The sequence below is a fragment of the Mus caroli genome, chromosome 10, assembly GCF_900094665.2.
Source record: "Mus caroli chromosome 10, CAROLI_EIJ_v1.1, whole genome shotgun sequence".
NCBI lineage: Eukaryota > Metazoa > Chordata > Mammalia > Rodentia > Muridae > Mus > Mus caroli.
Genome location: NC_034579.1, coordinates 10,704,081 through 10,722,483, shown reverse-complemented (window position 1 = coordinate 10,722,483; position 18,403 = coordinate 10,704,081). Strand labels below are relative to the sequence as shown.

Sequence of the window (18,403 nt, the reverse complement as noted above, 5' to 3'; positions counted from 1 at the left end):
AGCTCCTTGGGTACTTTCTCTAGCTCCTCCATTGGGGGCCCTGTGATCCATCCAATACCTGACTGTGAGCATCCACTTCTGTGTTTGCTAGACCCTAGCATAGCCTCACAAGAGACAGCTATATCTGGGTCCTTTCAGCAAAATCTTGCTAGTGTATGCAATGGTGTCAATGTTGGGTTTTCCATTTTTAAGAATTCCCCAGGTCAGCTTATCACTGACCAGTCTAAATGATTAAACAAAAGATGAAAGCCCTGGCACTCGACTTAAACCACAAGAAACTAATATGTAAGTTGTAATCTTTTCCTGACCAAAATGCTACCCTAATATACCGATCCTTATGATTCTAGAACAGAATTTCAGTTGCATTACCTAAATCAGCAGTCACTGTGTAGGACAGTGTTTATTCAGTGAGGGTCACTTTCTATTTTATAGAAATTTTGCATTAATCTAGAATTATGAATTTTTTCATTGATCTTTTATCACTATTTGACAGCAAACATTGGTGGTTCATTTCAAAAATTCTTCTCTCCCAGTTGTTTCTAGGAGACTTCAATTGTGGCAACATTGGAAATAACTGAATGCAAATTATTTAGGAAAATAATTAATATTGAAGTAGACTTCTATTCAGTATTCTTTATATCATACAAGTTAATTCTAGAAATCGTGTTTTATTGTAGCACTGATTTAAACACCCACAAAAAAATGGTTCTGGTATCAATTTAAAACGTGACAACATGGGTTCTTAGGTGCTAGTGTCATATATTTTAGTTAAAGAGAGAGGCCTGCAATTCAAAAGAATTTGTATGTGACGCTGGAGAAAATCCTCTACACCAGGGTTTGTCAAAAGTGGGAGAGCTCGTGGGAGACAAATTGCTTTATGAATAAAGTTTTATAGGAACACAACTAGGCCCATAGATCTATGTACTTTAGGCGGCTGTGATTATACCAACAGGGCTAAATTGTCTGAGAGTGACAGACATAGCATGCTCCGCCATCTTAAAATAAAATCAGTTCCTGCAAGTTTTGATGTTTATTGTCAATAGTCAAGAGTAAAAACATGAGCCCCCAACTAGCCAAGAATCCTAAGAGTGGCTGAAGCTCACACTTGGAGCAGCAGTAGGGAAGAAGATACTGGAGAGGAGGTGAAGCCCACGGAGGCGGGAGGTGGAGATATACCTTCATGTGCTCGCCACCTGCACTTCTTACCCAGGATGCTTCTCAATGGTGACTTTGTTTCCAACACTCAAAAATTAGATTCCACATAAAATGAATTATTTGATATTCTTGGCAAACACAAATGCTAGGCTAGTGTTTCTGCATGGATACCACAGCTAGAGCAAAGTGGTAGCTAGTCCCTTTGAAGAGGTTTTAGAGTTCACCTCAGTGTTCATCACATTTGTAACCCCAACCCCCCAGTCTTGTTGGCTTTTCCTCTTTAGGCTTTCTGTCTGACCCTGGTTGGCATTTGAACTGGAAGATCTCAATTGAGACCACTCTTTTTGCTTTAATTAGGAAAATAAAGCATATAATTGATCAGTTGTTGAAGTGGCTAGTTTGCTTAACACACTCTTCAGCACTATATCCCTGGCAATGTCACCTTTGAAAGCACTTTTTAATTAGTTAAAACTATTTTAATTGACAAAAGTGCATGTTGTGTAGCATGATATTTTGCTATAAAAATTGTGAAGTGACTAATCCAAACTAGTACATCCTACTTAGTCATATATTCATGACTAAGTGAGAAAAATCTAAGTCTTTATCAATTCTCTTTTAGTGTTTTGCATTCAAGGAAAAGAACACAGAGACTGATTACACTGTTAGTCCTTTCTGGGAAAATTCAAGCACATACTACATCATTTTTAACTGCAACTGTTATGCAGTATAATAGATTCTCTAATCTCATTACACCTAGAATTGTATCCTTTGGTTGATAATCTCTAGTCCCTTTGACCCACCTTCTGCCCTCAAGGCCATGTGAATCACAATTGTGCTTTATTTCTCTGATTTCAACTTCTTGGGATTCCACACATAAGTGAGATCATGCCTTCCTTCTATTTTCTTAAACACTGCCTCTGAGTTAAAACACTACCTCATCCTAAAGCCTGAAGATTATCGGAACTTATCAAATGAGTGCTCACATATCTTAGTCATCTACAAAGTAAGTCCACAAAATGATGTCATCATAAGACAGCACACTCTTACAGACTCAGTGCAGTCGATTCTCATTAACTTTATAGCAGTTATCGCAACATTCCATGGTGACACTACCCCCAACCTCCAACTGTGTGCACCCAGATGTCTTTTTTTTCCTTTTACCCAGATGTCTTTCTGTGCCTGTCAGGAGGATTGGTGGGAGAAGGAAATGCCTGCTGCTTAATGATCAAACTCAGGCTGAAAAATCCAAGTCACTTATTAACGGGCAGGAAATACCTGTACCAGATTGTATCTTGGCCTTGTTGGTTAAGCAAAACTTCAGTAATCAAGAAAAATAAAGGGTGTTCTGTTAACATTTTAACCTCCTTTTTTTTCCCCCCAGAAAATATTGTGATTGCTGTTTAGGGTCAACATAATTCCCTAAGCTTTCAGTGAGTACAGTAACCAATGGGAAAGTGCAGTCTCATTCCTTACATTCCAGAAGACTGGCAAAGTCTGCCAAGTATTGACTATTCTAGTATCCACTTGTGGTAGAAAAAGAATATGTTTTCCATCTGTGTGTGCCTGGATAAATTACAAAAAGAGAAAGTAAGGGGCTAAGACAGAACAGATCACATTGAGTATATAACGACGCTGTTATCTGTCACACATTAAATATAAAACTAATGTCCTCGATAACTGTTTCAATAGTTTTATCATCATGCTATTTTTGCTTTCCTATACTTTTCTAAGTATTTTTGGACTGTCTCTGAATTTAATTTTTCTTAGCTGGTTTGTCTTTTAAAAAAAAATCAGTCAATCTCGTCTGTTCTTTTGTGATACAAGCATTGCATTATCAATAGTTCTTTTGAAACCTTAGACATCTTTATTTTTCCTAGAACAGTTTTCAAACATACCCAGTTTTATGACCTTCAGGCACAGGTCATTTCCTTTTCTGACCCTTTAATTATAGGTACAAGTATCTGCATGTTATGATTACAGTGTAGACACTGGAGACTGCCCTTTGCTTTTCACAGAGAACAGACAGTACTTTCTCTGCTGGTTTTATTTATTCAACTGATTACTGCTCTTTCCTGAGGAGTGGTATAGTATAATTCAGTGAACAGTCTAAGTCCAAGCAAATTGCATGTATTTATCCAGCAGTTCTTAGGCACTTTCCTATCTTTGTCACTGTGGATGTAGAGATAAGAGACGGTTGTAAGTATTCTGTCATTACTCTTTCCTAGAAATTTATGGATTTTTTTCAATGGACTTTAGTTCTCATCTCTAAATTTCTGCTTCTGATCACTAACTCCCCAATTCCCATCCTTTCATCATTAACTAAATAATACACTATAATCCTGACTTACAGAGCTCTAAAATTCGATTACTGGTCCTTAGTTTCATGTACAACCAATTACTGAGTTCACCATTGGTTGATTATTAGATCATTTTTAACTGAAATTATAATTGCGTTATCATGAGAAGCACATTACTCTTTGAGGGGGCTCAAACTCATGAAGAACATAGATGATCTTCAGAAATAATTGTATATACAAAATAATAATAAAATAGTAATAAAATAGGACTGTAGAAATGTCAAAGGACCTGAGTTGGAATCATAGAACCCACCTAAAAAGACTATAATTATTTACCTGTAATCCTAACAGTGGGCAGTCAGGGAAAGGTCTCTGGGGCACACTAGGCTGTGTAATAAAATCAGTGAGTTCCATGTTGAATCGGAGATTCTGCATCAAAAGATAACATGGAAGGCAATTGAGGTCCTCCACACACATGTACACATCCATTTACATGTAAATATAATCATACCAACCTACATATACATACACATCCACTATAATACAAGAAAGAAAAATGTAAAATATAAAATCATAAAATAATTTAATATATTGACTTATGAGAAATTATAAAATTTATCTTAGTAACAACAACAAAGAGAAACTTGGAAAACATTTCTTTCTGACTTTCTACCACTAACTGGACTATGATTAAAATTATTAAGAAGATATGTGCTAAGCTGCTGGCTACACATCAGTCCATTTTAGCACACCCTGTATAATAATAGTGACTCCTTTCACTAGTGTGACTGGGAGGAGAGTAGAAAGAGTAGAAGCCCAAAGACTTAGAGGGTTTTTTTTTGTTTTTGTTTTTTGTTTTTGTTGTTGTTGTTGTTGTTTATTTGTTTTTTAACCGACTGCCTGTTTCCTCTTCTGAGACAGAATCCCTGACTGGTGCTGCTCTGAAATTTCCTGGGTACCAATGATAAGCTTGGTGTGATCCTCCTATTCCACCTCCCAAGTGCTAGGATGTGTGCAGCCATGCCTGTCCAAACTAGTGGGACTAGAACTCAAGGTTTCATGGGTTCTAGGCAGGGACTCTACCCACTGAGCTGTATCCCCAGTCCTAACTTCCCATTTTCAAGATTTCTTTACTTTAACGCATAACATGTGACTCTAAATTTTTCTGTTAGCTAACAAGCTTTAAGTACTTTTGGGTAGACTCAAAGGCTAGAGCAAGAATACACACTGAGATCACTTAAGTACTGCTGATTGATGACTGATAGGTCATTCTCCCAAAGGAGAGTTTGTCTCTTTTTCAGTCTTCCAACTTGTAAATCTGTAAGTGTTGCCATCTCATCTAGGCTCCCACCAGTTACCTAGGAACAGCCAGGTGTGCCTGACTCACTATAAAAGGGGATGCTTGCCCCCTTCTCACTCTTTTGCTCTCTTCTCTTGCTCTCTTACCCTCTTCCCTGTCTCTCCCCATTCCACTCCCTCTTCTCTCCCCATGGTGGCCTTTACTCCTCTAACCACCCCTCCTCGGCCTCTCTCTGTCTCTACTACCTCCTCAAATCCTGATCCCCTTCCCCTAAATAAAGTCTATTCTATGCTGCTATACCATTATATGGCTGGTCCCTCAGGAGAAAGGGATGCCTCAGTATGGGCCCACAGAAGCACCCCCTTCCCCCACACCATACCGAGTCTCCACCAAACATATCCCTGGCTTCATTTTCTTTTTAGAAAACACAATAGTAAGCCTAGAAAACTGGGCAAAGAAAGTACAACTGAGTATCAAATGAAAAGTTTGTGTATGTTGCCGACATATTTCCTTATTTATCTGAGATGCTGTCTCGCTATGCTCACCAGCCTGGCCTTGAACTCCTGGGCTCACGTGCTCCTTCTGAATTAACCTCCCAGGCAGCTGAGATGACAACAGCACTTCAACAAACCTCAGCAGGGATTTATGTATCTGTTTATGTAGTTCCACATATTTATAACGAAAGAGTGTAATTTCCTTCTAATTAATTAGGTCATTTGCTTTTGTGCCATTCTCACTTAAAATAATTCAAATGTAATTTCTATTGCTCCAGGAGACCATAATACAATAGTATCTATTCAGTATTTATACAATGCTAGCAATTTGATAAACTTGGCCTTCCTCTAGAGAGAACAACTAATTAAAATATTCAGAAGTGAATGTTTACAGTTTTAGCTGAAAGGAAGCCCCAGATTGAAATGTATACAATGAAGCTGATAAAATGGTCAAGATCTTGTTTTAAATCATGGCTCTTCTGACATTCTCCGTCCTGTCACCTCTGAGCTCTTGGACAGACATACTGCAGTGGACATGGAGTTAGCCTAAGAACTCCTTTCCCACAACCTTGTCCCTTATCTTTCTTTGTCTTGGAGAGATACCATATCGGCTCCAGAAGCCTCCAAGGAGCCCTGGACTGCCAGCATTGTATGTAATCTGAGAACTACAGCAACCTCATCCAAGGCTCTCCATAGTGTTGTGTTACAAAGCTGAGAGTCACGGGAGTCTGATAGGCTTGTTAGTTTTCTAGAAGTCCTGTCTAAAACATGAATGAAGGCCTGTAGAATTGAAGTCCTGGAAAGAATGGACATGTGCAATGGGCAGCAAGCTCCCGAGATAAGGTTCTCCCTCTCTGCAGCCTCCCTCCACTTCGCCACATCACACGCCTTTCCCAGGGTCCACTCTGGCTTAGGTTTTCAGTCTTCACAACTCCCCTTCCCTATCTCTGCTTCCGTGCACAAGCAGGCTTCCTCCTGTGGCATTAACTCCCCAAACCTCTGAGTTTCATTGTTCCCACGAGACTGACCCTGATTCCAGAAGCGCGCAGTTAAAGGTCTTTTCAGTCTTTATCACTTCAGCCTCCCGGTTCCACTCATTGTTGCCACACCCTCCTTTCAATGTTCGTTACTAAAGTTCTGTGAAGCCACCTTGACAAGGGGCTGTCTTTATCTCCCCAGATCTCTGCCCTGGAAACTTAACTATGGCCATAGCTGAAGTCTGATTCAATTCTCTTCTCAAACCTATACTCTGGAGAACACAAACCCTTCAGTACCTCTTGTTGACTGGTGCCTTACAGAAACAGTTTCTCATGTGTGCATTAGAGATGTTCAATGGCAAATGACTTCCCTTGCCAGACACAACAGAAGATAATTCCCCTCTCACTATTTCCTTTCTCCACTTATGAGGTCATCACGCCCAGTTTCTCAAGTTGAAAACCTGCAAATTACTCTTCCTTTCCTCTTCCTCTTTCCAACGTCACTGAATCTTACACAATCTGTCTTCACCATTTCTTGTGCCCATTCATTTCTGTCTCTCTTCTTGATACTCAGGATGTCAAGCCTGAATAATTAATATTCTTTTGCCTTCTTGCACCCTGCTCCCACATCAAAAAAAATTGTTTTTCAAATGATAGTCTATAGTTTCACCAGGTGCCCCTTCATTTATTTCAATTGCTTCTACTAAAAAAAGAGTTCAGACACTTAGCTGTCATTCATAATGCATTCAGTAACTTGTGTAGTGAAGCTTGAGCATGCATCCCTACCGTGTATGGGATTCCGCACTAGGAGAAAGACTCAGTCCTGCTGTTGTATACTAGACAGTCTTCCACAGGCTGCACTGATATACATCTGGCTATGCCCACACATTTCTGTAATTACTACAGCGGTGCCAAGTGTGTACATTCCCGGACCTCTTCAGTGCCTCCTAGGCATATGTTTCAGAAATCCTGTCCAGTTGCCTGGGTGCTCTGGCAACCCCAGTACCTGAGTGCTGGTGTCCTGCTCACTCTTCTCTTCCATCATGGCTTCCAGCACGGAAGCCCTTCCCTAGACATTAGGCATATGTTACAGTAAGGCACCTTACACTGGTGCCTCTCTGACAGTTGACATGGCAGCACTAGACATTAGGCATATGTTACAGTAAGGCACCTTACACTGGTGCCTCTCTGACAGTTGGCATGGCAGCAGGAATTTTTCTCCCCGCCATTACTCAGAAAGTGTAGATACAGTGTCTGTGTTGGTTGCAGGAACCTATGAAGTAGTTTCTTGCCAGTAAATGGCACATGATAGACCTGCCTGTAGGGCTGGCCTTTTCTGATGTGTCACAGTCCTTTCCATGAGCCTGAGACATCTGAGAAAGAGGAAACCATACCTTCCTAGATGCCATTAAACTGTTGACATGTTTTCTGCTTGTGTATCTGTCACTTACCTAATTAGACATTCTCTGTGAGCTCATACGCCCGCTTTGTCTTCACATAGTATTCCCATGAGAAAGTTGGGCACATGTTTAAACATTAGAATGAATTCACCACTACACTAGTACTCTACACTGTATATATATATATATATATATATATATATATATATATATATAGAGAGAGAGAGAGAGAGTATGTGGTGTATTATATATGTATGTATGCATAATTAAGTATTTGAGTCTTTATTCAAGTGACATATTATTTGCACTAAGTTTAGCCCATAACCATGACAGGAAGATTTAATGCCACAAAGAGCATCTAATATTTCTATTAGAAAATCAGTTCAGTGCCTGTTTCCTGTTGAGGAGGCATCAGAGAAAGCTTGAAACCACACAAAACAAGACTGACTGGAAATCCCGGAAAGATACTTGTGGAATTAGAGTTTGTATAATTGTGTTTATATGCAAAAAATCAGCATTTTATGAGTAATTCAAATTATCCAAGTTCTGTTTTGAAGTGGACCCTGAATGTTCATATTATTTTATTTACATGAATTGCTACCTGAGTTTCATAGTTCATTATTCAAAAAAAATCCCCAAATGTTTTACATAAACTTTAAGGGATAATCATGCTTTTTTATTTCAGGTACATATGGCTGAAGTACTGAGCCCAAGAGTTTCAGGGCAATGTGAATTCTTCAATTTTGCATTTAAGGAAAGTCAGACACAGCCACCATAAAAGACAGTTTCCTGTGGGTGCAGTTGTGGCAGTAGACTCTCTGAAGGCTGTTTCTGCTTTATCGATCACATGATTGACAATATTTCCCTTTTGGTTTACATCAGCAAATCACAAGCTAAATTTGCATATGCTTCTGTGTTCATCAAGGTTCCTACCTGATCCAGCTTCCTGCAGCAGAGCTGACAAACTGTTCAGAACTTGGGACTCTCTGTCAAGGTATGGAGCCGACATCATCCCTCAACCCCTTTCCTGTTCTTAATTCTTGCTGTTTGGGAGGTTGTAGTTTCACTGTTTTGTATCTTAATGTTCATCTGAAAAGCCAGAAACAGCAAAACAGAATTTCTGGATGTGTTTTGGTCGTGTTGCACAAATAATGTGCTATCAGGACATTTTGGCCATGTTGGCCACATTTCCATAAAGTATGGGTTTTCTAAATGTGAATGGCGCTCAACAACAGTTCATTTCACCTCTCCCCATGTTTCTTCTCTGATTACTGTAAGCATCTTGGATATGCAGTTATACAGTATTTTGAAGCAGTACTCATACTCATAAATTTCGGGGAATGGATATTGAATATTTAGAAAATATTTGAAGATGAGGTCATGAGGCACTTCATGTTATATTATATATCTTAAATCTTAAGATAAATATAGTTACATTAAGTTAATGTTAATATTAACTGTGTTAATTATTTTGATCCTTAATGACTGTATTTTGAATAAAATTGCTTTATGTACTAAGTGGTTGCATGCTAATAACAGAGTTACACATGTGTGTAATATATAACATATATTACATTATATTAATATATAATAGCATAAATGTGCTGCCTTAAATGTATCATTTTGCCATCTAATACTTTGTGACCCATTTTCATCCATTGTCATGTTGCATATTACATGCCTGTATAAACTGCAGCACCTTCTGTGTTCCCCATGAAACTCATGGGAATGCTTTTCCATATATGGTGGCTTGGTTAAGAGGATCATGGCACAAAGGTGACAGGTTAGAAGTGATTTCAAGCCAGATAGAGCAAGGAGTAAACTCATTATTTTTTGGATTTTCCATCTAAGATACATGATTAATATTACCAATCAATTCTCCATGTTAATTGAATTTTTTTTCTTTCCATGAACGTTGTGTAATTATGAAGTAGTTATATAAAATAGAGCAGAAGATCTTTGATGTGAAGGCTTCAAAAATCTTAATTTATTTCTTATTATTTTAATAAAAGTATCTAAAGCATTCATTCCATAGACCAAAGGACCAGAAACTCAGCTTTTTCTTGTTTTATACCTTGTTTTTTCCTTAATGAATAAAAAAAGCATTTTCACAATGCATTTACATTAAGATGATCACAGTTTTTCACAATTAACAAAACCATCAAAGTAATTTCCATTCTTAAATTTTTTAATTCTCAAATGGAAATTATTTTGCCAGCTGTGGTGGCTCATGCCTTTATTCCAGCACTCCAGAGGCAGAGGTAGGAAGATTTCTATAAATTCAAGGCCAGTCTGGTCTACAAAATGAGTTTCAGGACAGCCAGGGCTGTTACACAGAGAAACCCTGTCTCAAAAAACAAAGACAAGAACAAACAAACAAATAAAATAAAGAAAAGAAAATTATTATAGCATTATTGTAGCTACATACATTTTACCTCAAAAAGTTTGGCATTTTCTTTGGTGCCATAAGAAGGTAATTTTCTAGATCTTTCTTCATTATTTTCTACTTCATTTATTATTTTTTATTTTCTTAATTAATTCTTAAAAATTATGATTTTATTATTTTATTTTATTTTATTTTATTAGTTATTTTTGGCAGTTTATTTCTCTAGTCTTTGTATATCAATGAAGGGGTGAATCAGTAAAAGTCTAAGGTTGATCTATGCAGAGTGCCTGCTTTTGAACTTGCTTTAAGCTGATTCTTCACGTTCCACAGAAAGCCTTGCTTCTTTTTTTTTTTTTTGCATTTAGTTTATTGTATTAATAGCATGAAGTAGTATTGACTCTCCTGTGCATCTTCATAAACTATCTGTAGACTGCTTATCCATATTAACTGTTTTATGCTCCTTGTAAAATTGCATCTCTCTCATCTTTATTACCAGCTACTGTAAGCCCTCCTTCTACTCCACCACCCACTGTCACCACTAATATCCCCGTTACTAACAGAGTCCATAAACAAAAGAATGGTAAGATTCATTTGGTAAGATACTATGTGTGATATGTCTGGAGTATGTGAAATTGTATCCTGAGAGTGGGAATGTAGAATGTTCCAGCAAACCTCTATGATCGGCAACACGTGGTTCAGTTGTGCACGTGAAGACTAGGAAAGCAATCATCACCTCTGGTCCCAGCCGAACCAATGGCTCTGAGGACTTCTTCACACTGAGGTTAAAAATTGGGTAATGGTGGTGGTGGTGCATGTCTTTAATCCCAGGACTCGGGAGCAGAGGCAGGCAGATTGCTCTGAGTTCGAAGACAGCCTGGTCTACAGAGTGAGTCCTGGACAACCAGGAGTACACAGAGAAACCCTGTCTCAAAACTATCCCCCAACCCCAAAAAGGAAAGAAAAAGTCATTTAATTGAAAGGAATTAATTTTCATTTTAATATGTCTGAGAGAAAAAGAAGTGCACTTCTTTATATAGTGTTTTTGTCAAATTGTTACAATTGAGAAACTTTCTGTTTGCTTGAGAAACAGATTTCTCTGTGTATCCCAGAGGGCAACACAGAGAGGCTGGACAGTATCAAGGGTACCACCCGAGGAAACAGATTTTAAAAGAGTGTTATGATATGTTAGAGACCTGAGACTTGGCATTTAATTTTTCATGGAAGTCAGCTTTGCGCTTAAGCCCTTACAACATTTATATCAGTGGTCATGGCAACAGGTTGTACCTTTTAATCACTTCTTGATGAACACTGGTTAGCATGCATTTTCAGTAAGTCACCAACAGGGTTTTGTATTTTTTTATGGGGGGGGGGGCTGTGCTTAACTCCAGGGTTCTACACATTAGGCAAGTGCCTGCCTCTGAGCTCTACTTGGAGCCCCAATTTTTGAAAGACAAAATTGCAAGTAATTTCCAGTATAGACTGCCCTTTTTTCTCCATTTGTATTTTTCTGTTGGTGCTAACCATACTTTTCAAAGGTGGCAGTTACATCTTTTAAGAAACCAGTAGAGAAAAAGCCAGGTGTCTTTATAATACACATACAGATCACATACATAGCCATGTGCAATTTGAAGTTAGTGGCTTCAGTTTCTTCTGACAAAAACGAATTCCGATCAAGAGACTGCCTTCAACACAGTAATATTCTCAAATATGAGATACTAGAGGCAAAGGAGTTTTATAAAATCCAGTCCTCTAGCATGTAAGATCAAAACATCTGTAATATATCACCAGGGTTCCAAACCCCAGGGAAAATAAAATAAACTTACATACTTCGCTTCTATTTTCCACTTAGGGCTTCAGGGGTTACACCAACTTCCTCAGTAAGGACATTTACATTGGAAGTATGGAATAGTTTGCATGTAACATAGATATAAATTTCATTAGGGCTATAAAGACATCGAATCAAGGAAGTGTTTGTGGTTATTCTGCTAGCTACACCATGGAGATTTATGGTACTAGCTCCACGTCCCCCAAGCAAGCAGTCACAGCAGCTCCACTTTCCAGTGCATATTTCACATGGACTCCTGCCAGCAGATGGGAATATTATAATTCTAACTAAGTATTTCCCTCTTTGTATGAACACACAAAGAGCCTCTGTGGCACTCACCCTCTAGAACTGATACATCCTTTGCTGCCCGAGAACGTTGACATGACTGCTTCAGAGCCCTTGACTTTGTGCTTTGGAGCTGTATTCATTTGATCGTACAGTTTCTGACACTCTTGAAGAGAGCCTTGTTCAGGCCATCCCTCTCTGCGTCATAACCTTCACTGAAGTTGCAACAAAGCAGGCAGATATTAGAGTCACTTAAAATGGCCTATAGTGACCACACTCATAAAGAAGAATCTAATTCAGATGACTGTTGTGGTTAACATATAATTTTAATAGTAAAAATTTGGGATTCCAAATATTTGTTTTTACCATCTTAGCAATTTAATCATATTCTTGAACCATGTGCTTCTCTTACATCGGCCACCCACTCTTTTCTCTGTATTTATATAGAATTTCATTCTTCTATAATGGTGGTCTCACTTCAGAAGTGAAAACTTAAAGGAAGTGCGGGGACACAGTGCTCCACAGCTATCTTTTATATTCCACTGCACTTCTGGGGGCTTACAGCCTGACACCTTCATTATTTTCCTAAAAATGGAGAAGTCACCAAAGTGTTCCAGACAAAAGATATTCACATAAATTTTCCCTCTGTTCTAATTTAAAATAATTGAGGATAGATTATTTTTTCTATGTAAATAAGGAGAAGTTACCAAAGTGTTCCAGACAAAAGATATTCACATAAATTTTCCCTCTGTTCTAATTTAAAATAATTGAGGATAGATTATTTTTTCTATGTAAATAAATCACATTTATGTCAAGTCTCAGAACCTCTAATGTCATTCACATATTATCAACATCTCTTTATCCTTTGAGAAAATGTTACAGTAAACATTCTCAGGCTTTCCATCTGATAGATTAGAAAAATCATGCTTTTCCATGACTGGAAAGATGACTGAGACAACTGTCAAATCTACCTAACCCAGCCCTTTTAACTCTGAGTTATCAGAATTTTACTGAGTTCATCAATTATAATCTACCAGTGTAGGGAGAGAGGGAGAGATACAGAGACAGAGAGAGAGAGAGAGAGAGAGAGAGAGAGAGAGAGAGAGAGAGAGCACTAGACCACTTGACAATCAAATAGTCTAATTCACTATGCCAATCAAATTACTTCTAATTGTCGTGTTCCTACTTGCATTTGCAAAGCTCCTTTCAACATTTTAAATAAAATTTGCACCCAATTTCTAGTATTAAACCAAGAGAGTTTGGTCCAATTTTTATAGATAGTCTAGGTATTTCCACAAATAATGAATCTTTGCCCCATCTCCTTGACCTTCTTGCAAAATGCTGCTGGCATGCTGATTACTCTCAAATGATGCTGTTTGTGATTGAACCTGCACCAATCCTACTGACTCGCAACTCAACTAAGGGATCAATCCCACCTGTCCTCATTCTTCTGAAACTCCAGTTCACAAGTGCTAATTCCAATGTTCCTTCCAATTTCTCACGTGTGTTCAGCTAGCCAAATCACAAATTCGCTTATAGGACATTTGTGGGCGTCCACAGGTCATTACATGACAGATGTATAAAGAAGTTGGGCATATAAGGCTCTGCAGATTGCCATTTGTAGTATAAATGCAGCTGCATAATTGTCTCCTTGTCAGTTTGGAAGAATTGTCTGAACTCTAAAGTAACATATGAGTTGGATTTTTGCTTTGTCTTTTCAAATAAATACACTTCATTCCATCATTTCAACCCTGTATTTTGTAGCTTTAATGATGATTTTCATGCTCCTCAAGAAACTTGGATGTTTCCACGGAGAGAGGCCTACAGTAGTGAGCACTACTTTAATGCCCTCTCTGCAGCAGCTCTTTGAAGTTTTATACAGATAGAAGAGTTACTGACTGGAAAGTAGATAGATATCTACTTAGTTAGTCTGCTCTTCCTTTTTAAAAAATCCTATCATAGGCTCATTTAAGTCACGTGGATGCATGAGGATGTGCAGTTGGCTCTGATACTAGAATACCATGCCAGTTTTCTATCTGTACACAGTGACCTGCTGCTTTGATAACATCAGGAAGCCTGGTTGTGTTTCTTAATAGAGTTTTCCCTAGTGACAATGTTTAAACAAATTAATTTTTCGAAAACCACCCTCTCCGTCACCAGACCACCAGTAGAGACTCCACGTTTTTTAGTTCTTTCGGTGCCTTTTAAATGTAGCATACAATTACCCACTGAATACATAACTCAAAAAAGTTTTAAATAAGTAACAAGTAAGCCCCACTGAGTTTCTAGCTAACTTTCTATTTCTGAGGTTTCCAAGCAGAGATTACTTGATAATTAATCATAACACAAAAGAATCTGAAATACGGACAGTAGTTTTTCTGGAATACTAATCTATTTGTATCTCTCCTAAGCACTAAGTTTTTCTGAGGCTGAAGGTTTCATTTTATGGAATCAATGAACTGAAAAAGAGGGGAGCAGGAAACGTTTAAAATGCAAAGAAACTGCACTAAATATTTGGGTGCTTCCATAAATTTTCAGAAATGTCAGTGGTTAAAATATTGGCATTTTTACTGCTTTGTAATCTTTTCAATGTAAGGGAAAAATAATTACTTATATTTAGTACTCCATCTAGTGGTAGCCTTTAGATACTCTTCAGGGATCTGCCACTGTTAGAGACTATCTGTTGGATGCTGGCACACATGGCCTTCCGCAGCTTGAATAGCCTCCAAGGCACTCAGCAGGTCCATGTTTTGATGAGATGAGACCTACAGTGTAGGTTTTTATAAAATTTGCCTTATTGCCATCTCTTTTTACATGTGTTGTAAATAGTTGCCATTTGGAACATGCTCTGGGGAAACTAAAATTGAAGATTACTAAAGCCGTAGGAGTCTTAGATACTGACACAACCTCGCCTGTATAAATTAAGCTCACCAGTCTCCGAACTCAGTTTTCCATCTTTGCAGAGCTGCATGAGAAGATAGAAATACCTATTGTGTCACATGAGACTTACAGGACTGGGATTTGCATTTTTTTCTATAGCTGAGACTTTCCAGAAACATAATTTTATCTATTTTTGCTCTGCTTCCCCAAAATTTTCATTGAATGGATTGTTCAGCATTAATTATATATTTTCAGATATTTTATACTTTTTACTTAAAATGTACCTAAAAACATGGAAAAAGATGAATAATAATGATAGACATTAATTTCCCCCTTCTTTTTAACTTCTATTTTAAAAGGATGCCCCCTGAGCTCCCATTGGCTATTTTGTGTGCCTTGTGGCACACAACTGGCTGCTGTAGCTTACCAAGCCCTTTCTCATGAGCTCAGTTTTCATGAGGACAATGAGACTCAACACTTGAAAGAACCCTAAAGCCCAAATACAGCCTTCTTTTCAGAATTTGGTTTTCTCTATAAGTCCCATTAAGCCAACTAAGATTCTACCTATAAATATTAGCTTTCTCCTCTCTACCTTGGTAAAGAGACTGTCCTTAGAAATTAAATGAAATCCGACCCAATACTTTAACTAGAAGTGTGTGCTTTAGTGGGGAGAGGGACATGAGGAAGAGTGGTGGTGTGTCTGAGGAAATTGCTGCTTCATTTCCAGTATAAATCTTGCCAAGAACCCCACTTACTGTTTCTCGTTCTCAAACTACCACTTTTAATCATATCCAAAAAACCATAATTTCATATTATCAGAAATCAAACCTCACATGGGAAAATTATCACTTCATCAGTCCGAGGTATCAGGAATCTATAGAAGTAAAAAGACAGCTTGCAATTGCTACCACAGTCTTAACCAAGTGATAATTTAGAAGCAATGAAATAGCTACAAAAGTACACTAATCAGGAGCTACTTCTAAGTGGTTGCAACAGTAATTTTCACATCAAAATTGGCCCCAAACTTCCTGCACCTGTGTGTCCTTTAATTATATGCAATGACGTGATGATGAATTTGTATTGTTTGTTCCACAAGTAAAATATAATTAATTGTTAATACTATTTCCAATGTGCAGACGGAATAAAGTATCGAATATCTGTTGTGATTCACAATGACTTTAATCACCCTGAAGTAAAAGTGCAGACCAAAGTAGCAGAATGGGTAAGTGAGGTTATTCTATTGACTTTTCACTTTAAAACTGTATCTTCTTTATAGATCTTAAAGATTTTGAATGAAACCAACAAATAATGCTTAATAATAATAATAATTAATAGAGGACTGAAGAAGGGGCTTAGTGGTCAAAAGTGGATATTGCTTTTTCAGACCTAGTTTCAGTTCCCAGCGCCCACTTCTGGAGGCTCACAAACACCTGCCTCTCCAGCGGATCTTCCTTCCGCCCTCTTCTGGTTACTGTGGCTACTGCACTATGTGCCTGCCCACCCACCCTACGTCAGACACACATACATAATTAAACATAAAATAGAAAACTTTAAAACAGTATATGACAAGACAGAAACAAGGTCTTGTGTTTCTGTATAGGAAGAGAGATGCATGTGGGTACAGAATACAAAACTGAGCCTAAGTAATCTTCATGGATCAAAACAATAACTATGTGCTCAGTTTACAGATTGAAAGCAGGCTGTGGGAAAGGGTGCCTCCTTGCGTCCCTCTTTCTTTCCACAGTGTTCTTTTTATTTATTTTTACAGGAAGAATGATTTCTAAAATTAAATTATTTATTTTCATTATCGAGCTATTGGTAATATTACTAATCGTGAAAATGAACTCTAACTAGGAACCTTGCCACTAGACTGGGTGCGATTTTACATTACATTCAGTCCTGCATGGTTTGCATCTCAGCATCATTGTCATCTGAGGGTAAGATTTATTATCTACCTTCATCTGTGATTTAGGTTTCCAAAAAAGTTGTTTGAAAACAGCAAGGGTGAGTGAAATCCCCAATACCCATTACAGGGTGGGGTCATTGAACCTGGAAACACAAAATTTGACAGACCTCTTTAGTATTTTGGATTATAGATGATAAACCAGTGAAGTCTATACAAATATTCCAAACTCAGGGGGAAAATCAGAAATCTTAAATACTTTTGACCCAAGTACTAAATTTAGATAAAACACAAACAGCCTAATTATACACAAGATAATTATCATTATTTTGCCAAAATTTTCTAGAATTTTCATTCCATTTTAATAATATTTACAATAAAAACTAAAGACGTATATGAACTATGACCTAAAGAAGATGACTTAAAGATAGCAGGATTTGGTGTTAACACACAAAATTGGCATAGTCCCCATGCCTTTGGGTTTCATCAAAGACATATTTTTCTGTTTATACTTTTTATCGTTACTGATGTGATTTCATCTCAATATTTATTACATGCAAACTAAAGAAGGTGTTAGTCGAGAGGTTGTTACTAGAGTATTAGATAGACAGGAAATGACATTGTTCCCACTTCACTAGCTTGAATCTTGGATGAGATCTCTGTTGATTAGCCGATGATGCAGGAAAGCTCTTTCTCCCCTTCAAACTTCTTTATAAATGAGAAGGTGGCGTTGGGGTGGGGTGTAGTGTCTGCTTCATTGGTTCATTTGAAGATTGAAAGGGGTGGCACACATCCCATGGCTGCCTGGTCCTGCAGTCCTTCCTTTATGTTTTGCTCCTGTGGTTCTGCAGCCTCCCCCCATGGTCTTTGCACTGAGGACAACTCATCTTTTGGAGGGAAGACAACCTTGACTCACAAAAGAATGTTTTGAAGCACTACTGAAACTCATCCTTTTCCATTCTGTCTTCCAGCTCAATTCAACCTTTCAGAATTGGAACTACACTGTTTATGTGGTTAATATAAGGTACATGCAACTTATTATTTGAGAAATGTCAATATTTAATTTTCCACTCCTCCCCTCTCTGGCTGTATCTGAATACAGATATGTGCGTATGGTACCAATATGTGAACTGGATCAATATATTATGTGCTTTGATTTATCAAAATTTAGAAAAGATACTCAGAGATGGAAATTGTTTGTCTTTCCTTAGTAGACCACACTGAGTGTGCATTGGGTGTGTCACCCCAGTGCAGAGACTACTTTCCTACAAAATAAGACATTGACAATCTGCATACACCCTCCTTTTTTAAAAAAAGGAACTTTCATTATTTTTCAACTTAATTTCTTTCACCAAACATGGCCCATCCAGGCTCCCATGATGATGCTTTCATAATCCCATACTTAAACCTCAGAGATGCATGGCACAGGGGAGGGGTCAAGTTGTCCAATAAGTTCGGGGGTAGGCGAAGCAGATTCTTTCTTGGAGTGTCTTAGGGTCCG

General features: G+C 37.9%; 1 protein-coding gene across 4 annotated transcripts in view; it reads left to right on the top strand.

Annotated features, from left to right (window-relative positions):
• Positions 1-18,403, top strand: part of Adgrg6 (adhesion G protein-coupled receptor G6) — a 138,550-nt gene that overhangs the window by 74,453 nt on the left and 45,694 nt on the right. For all 4 annotated transcript variants that reach the window (XM_021174750.2, XM_029482959.1, XM_029482960.1 and 1 more), the window contains exons 5-7: positions 8,549-8,617; positions 16,136-16,221; positions 17,874-17,926. In XM_021174750.2, the coding sequence (XP_021030409.2) occupies positions 8,549-8,617; positions 16,136-16,221; positions 17,874-17,926 (208 nt within the window). The remainder of the gene's footprint in view (positions 1-8,548; positions 8,618-16,135; positions 16,222-17,873; positions 17,927-18,403) is intronic.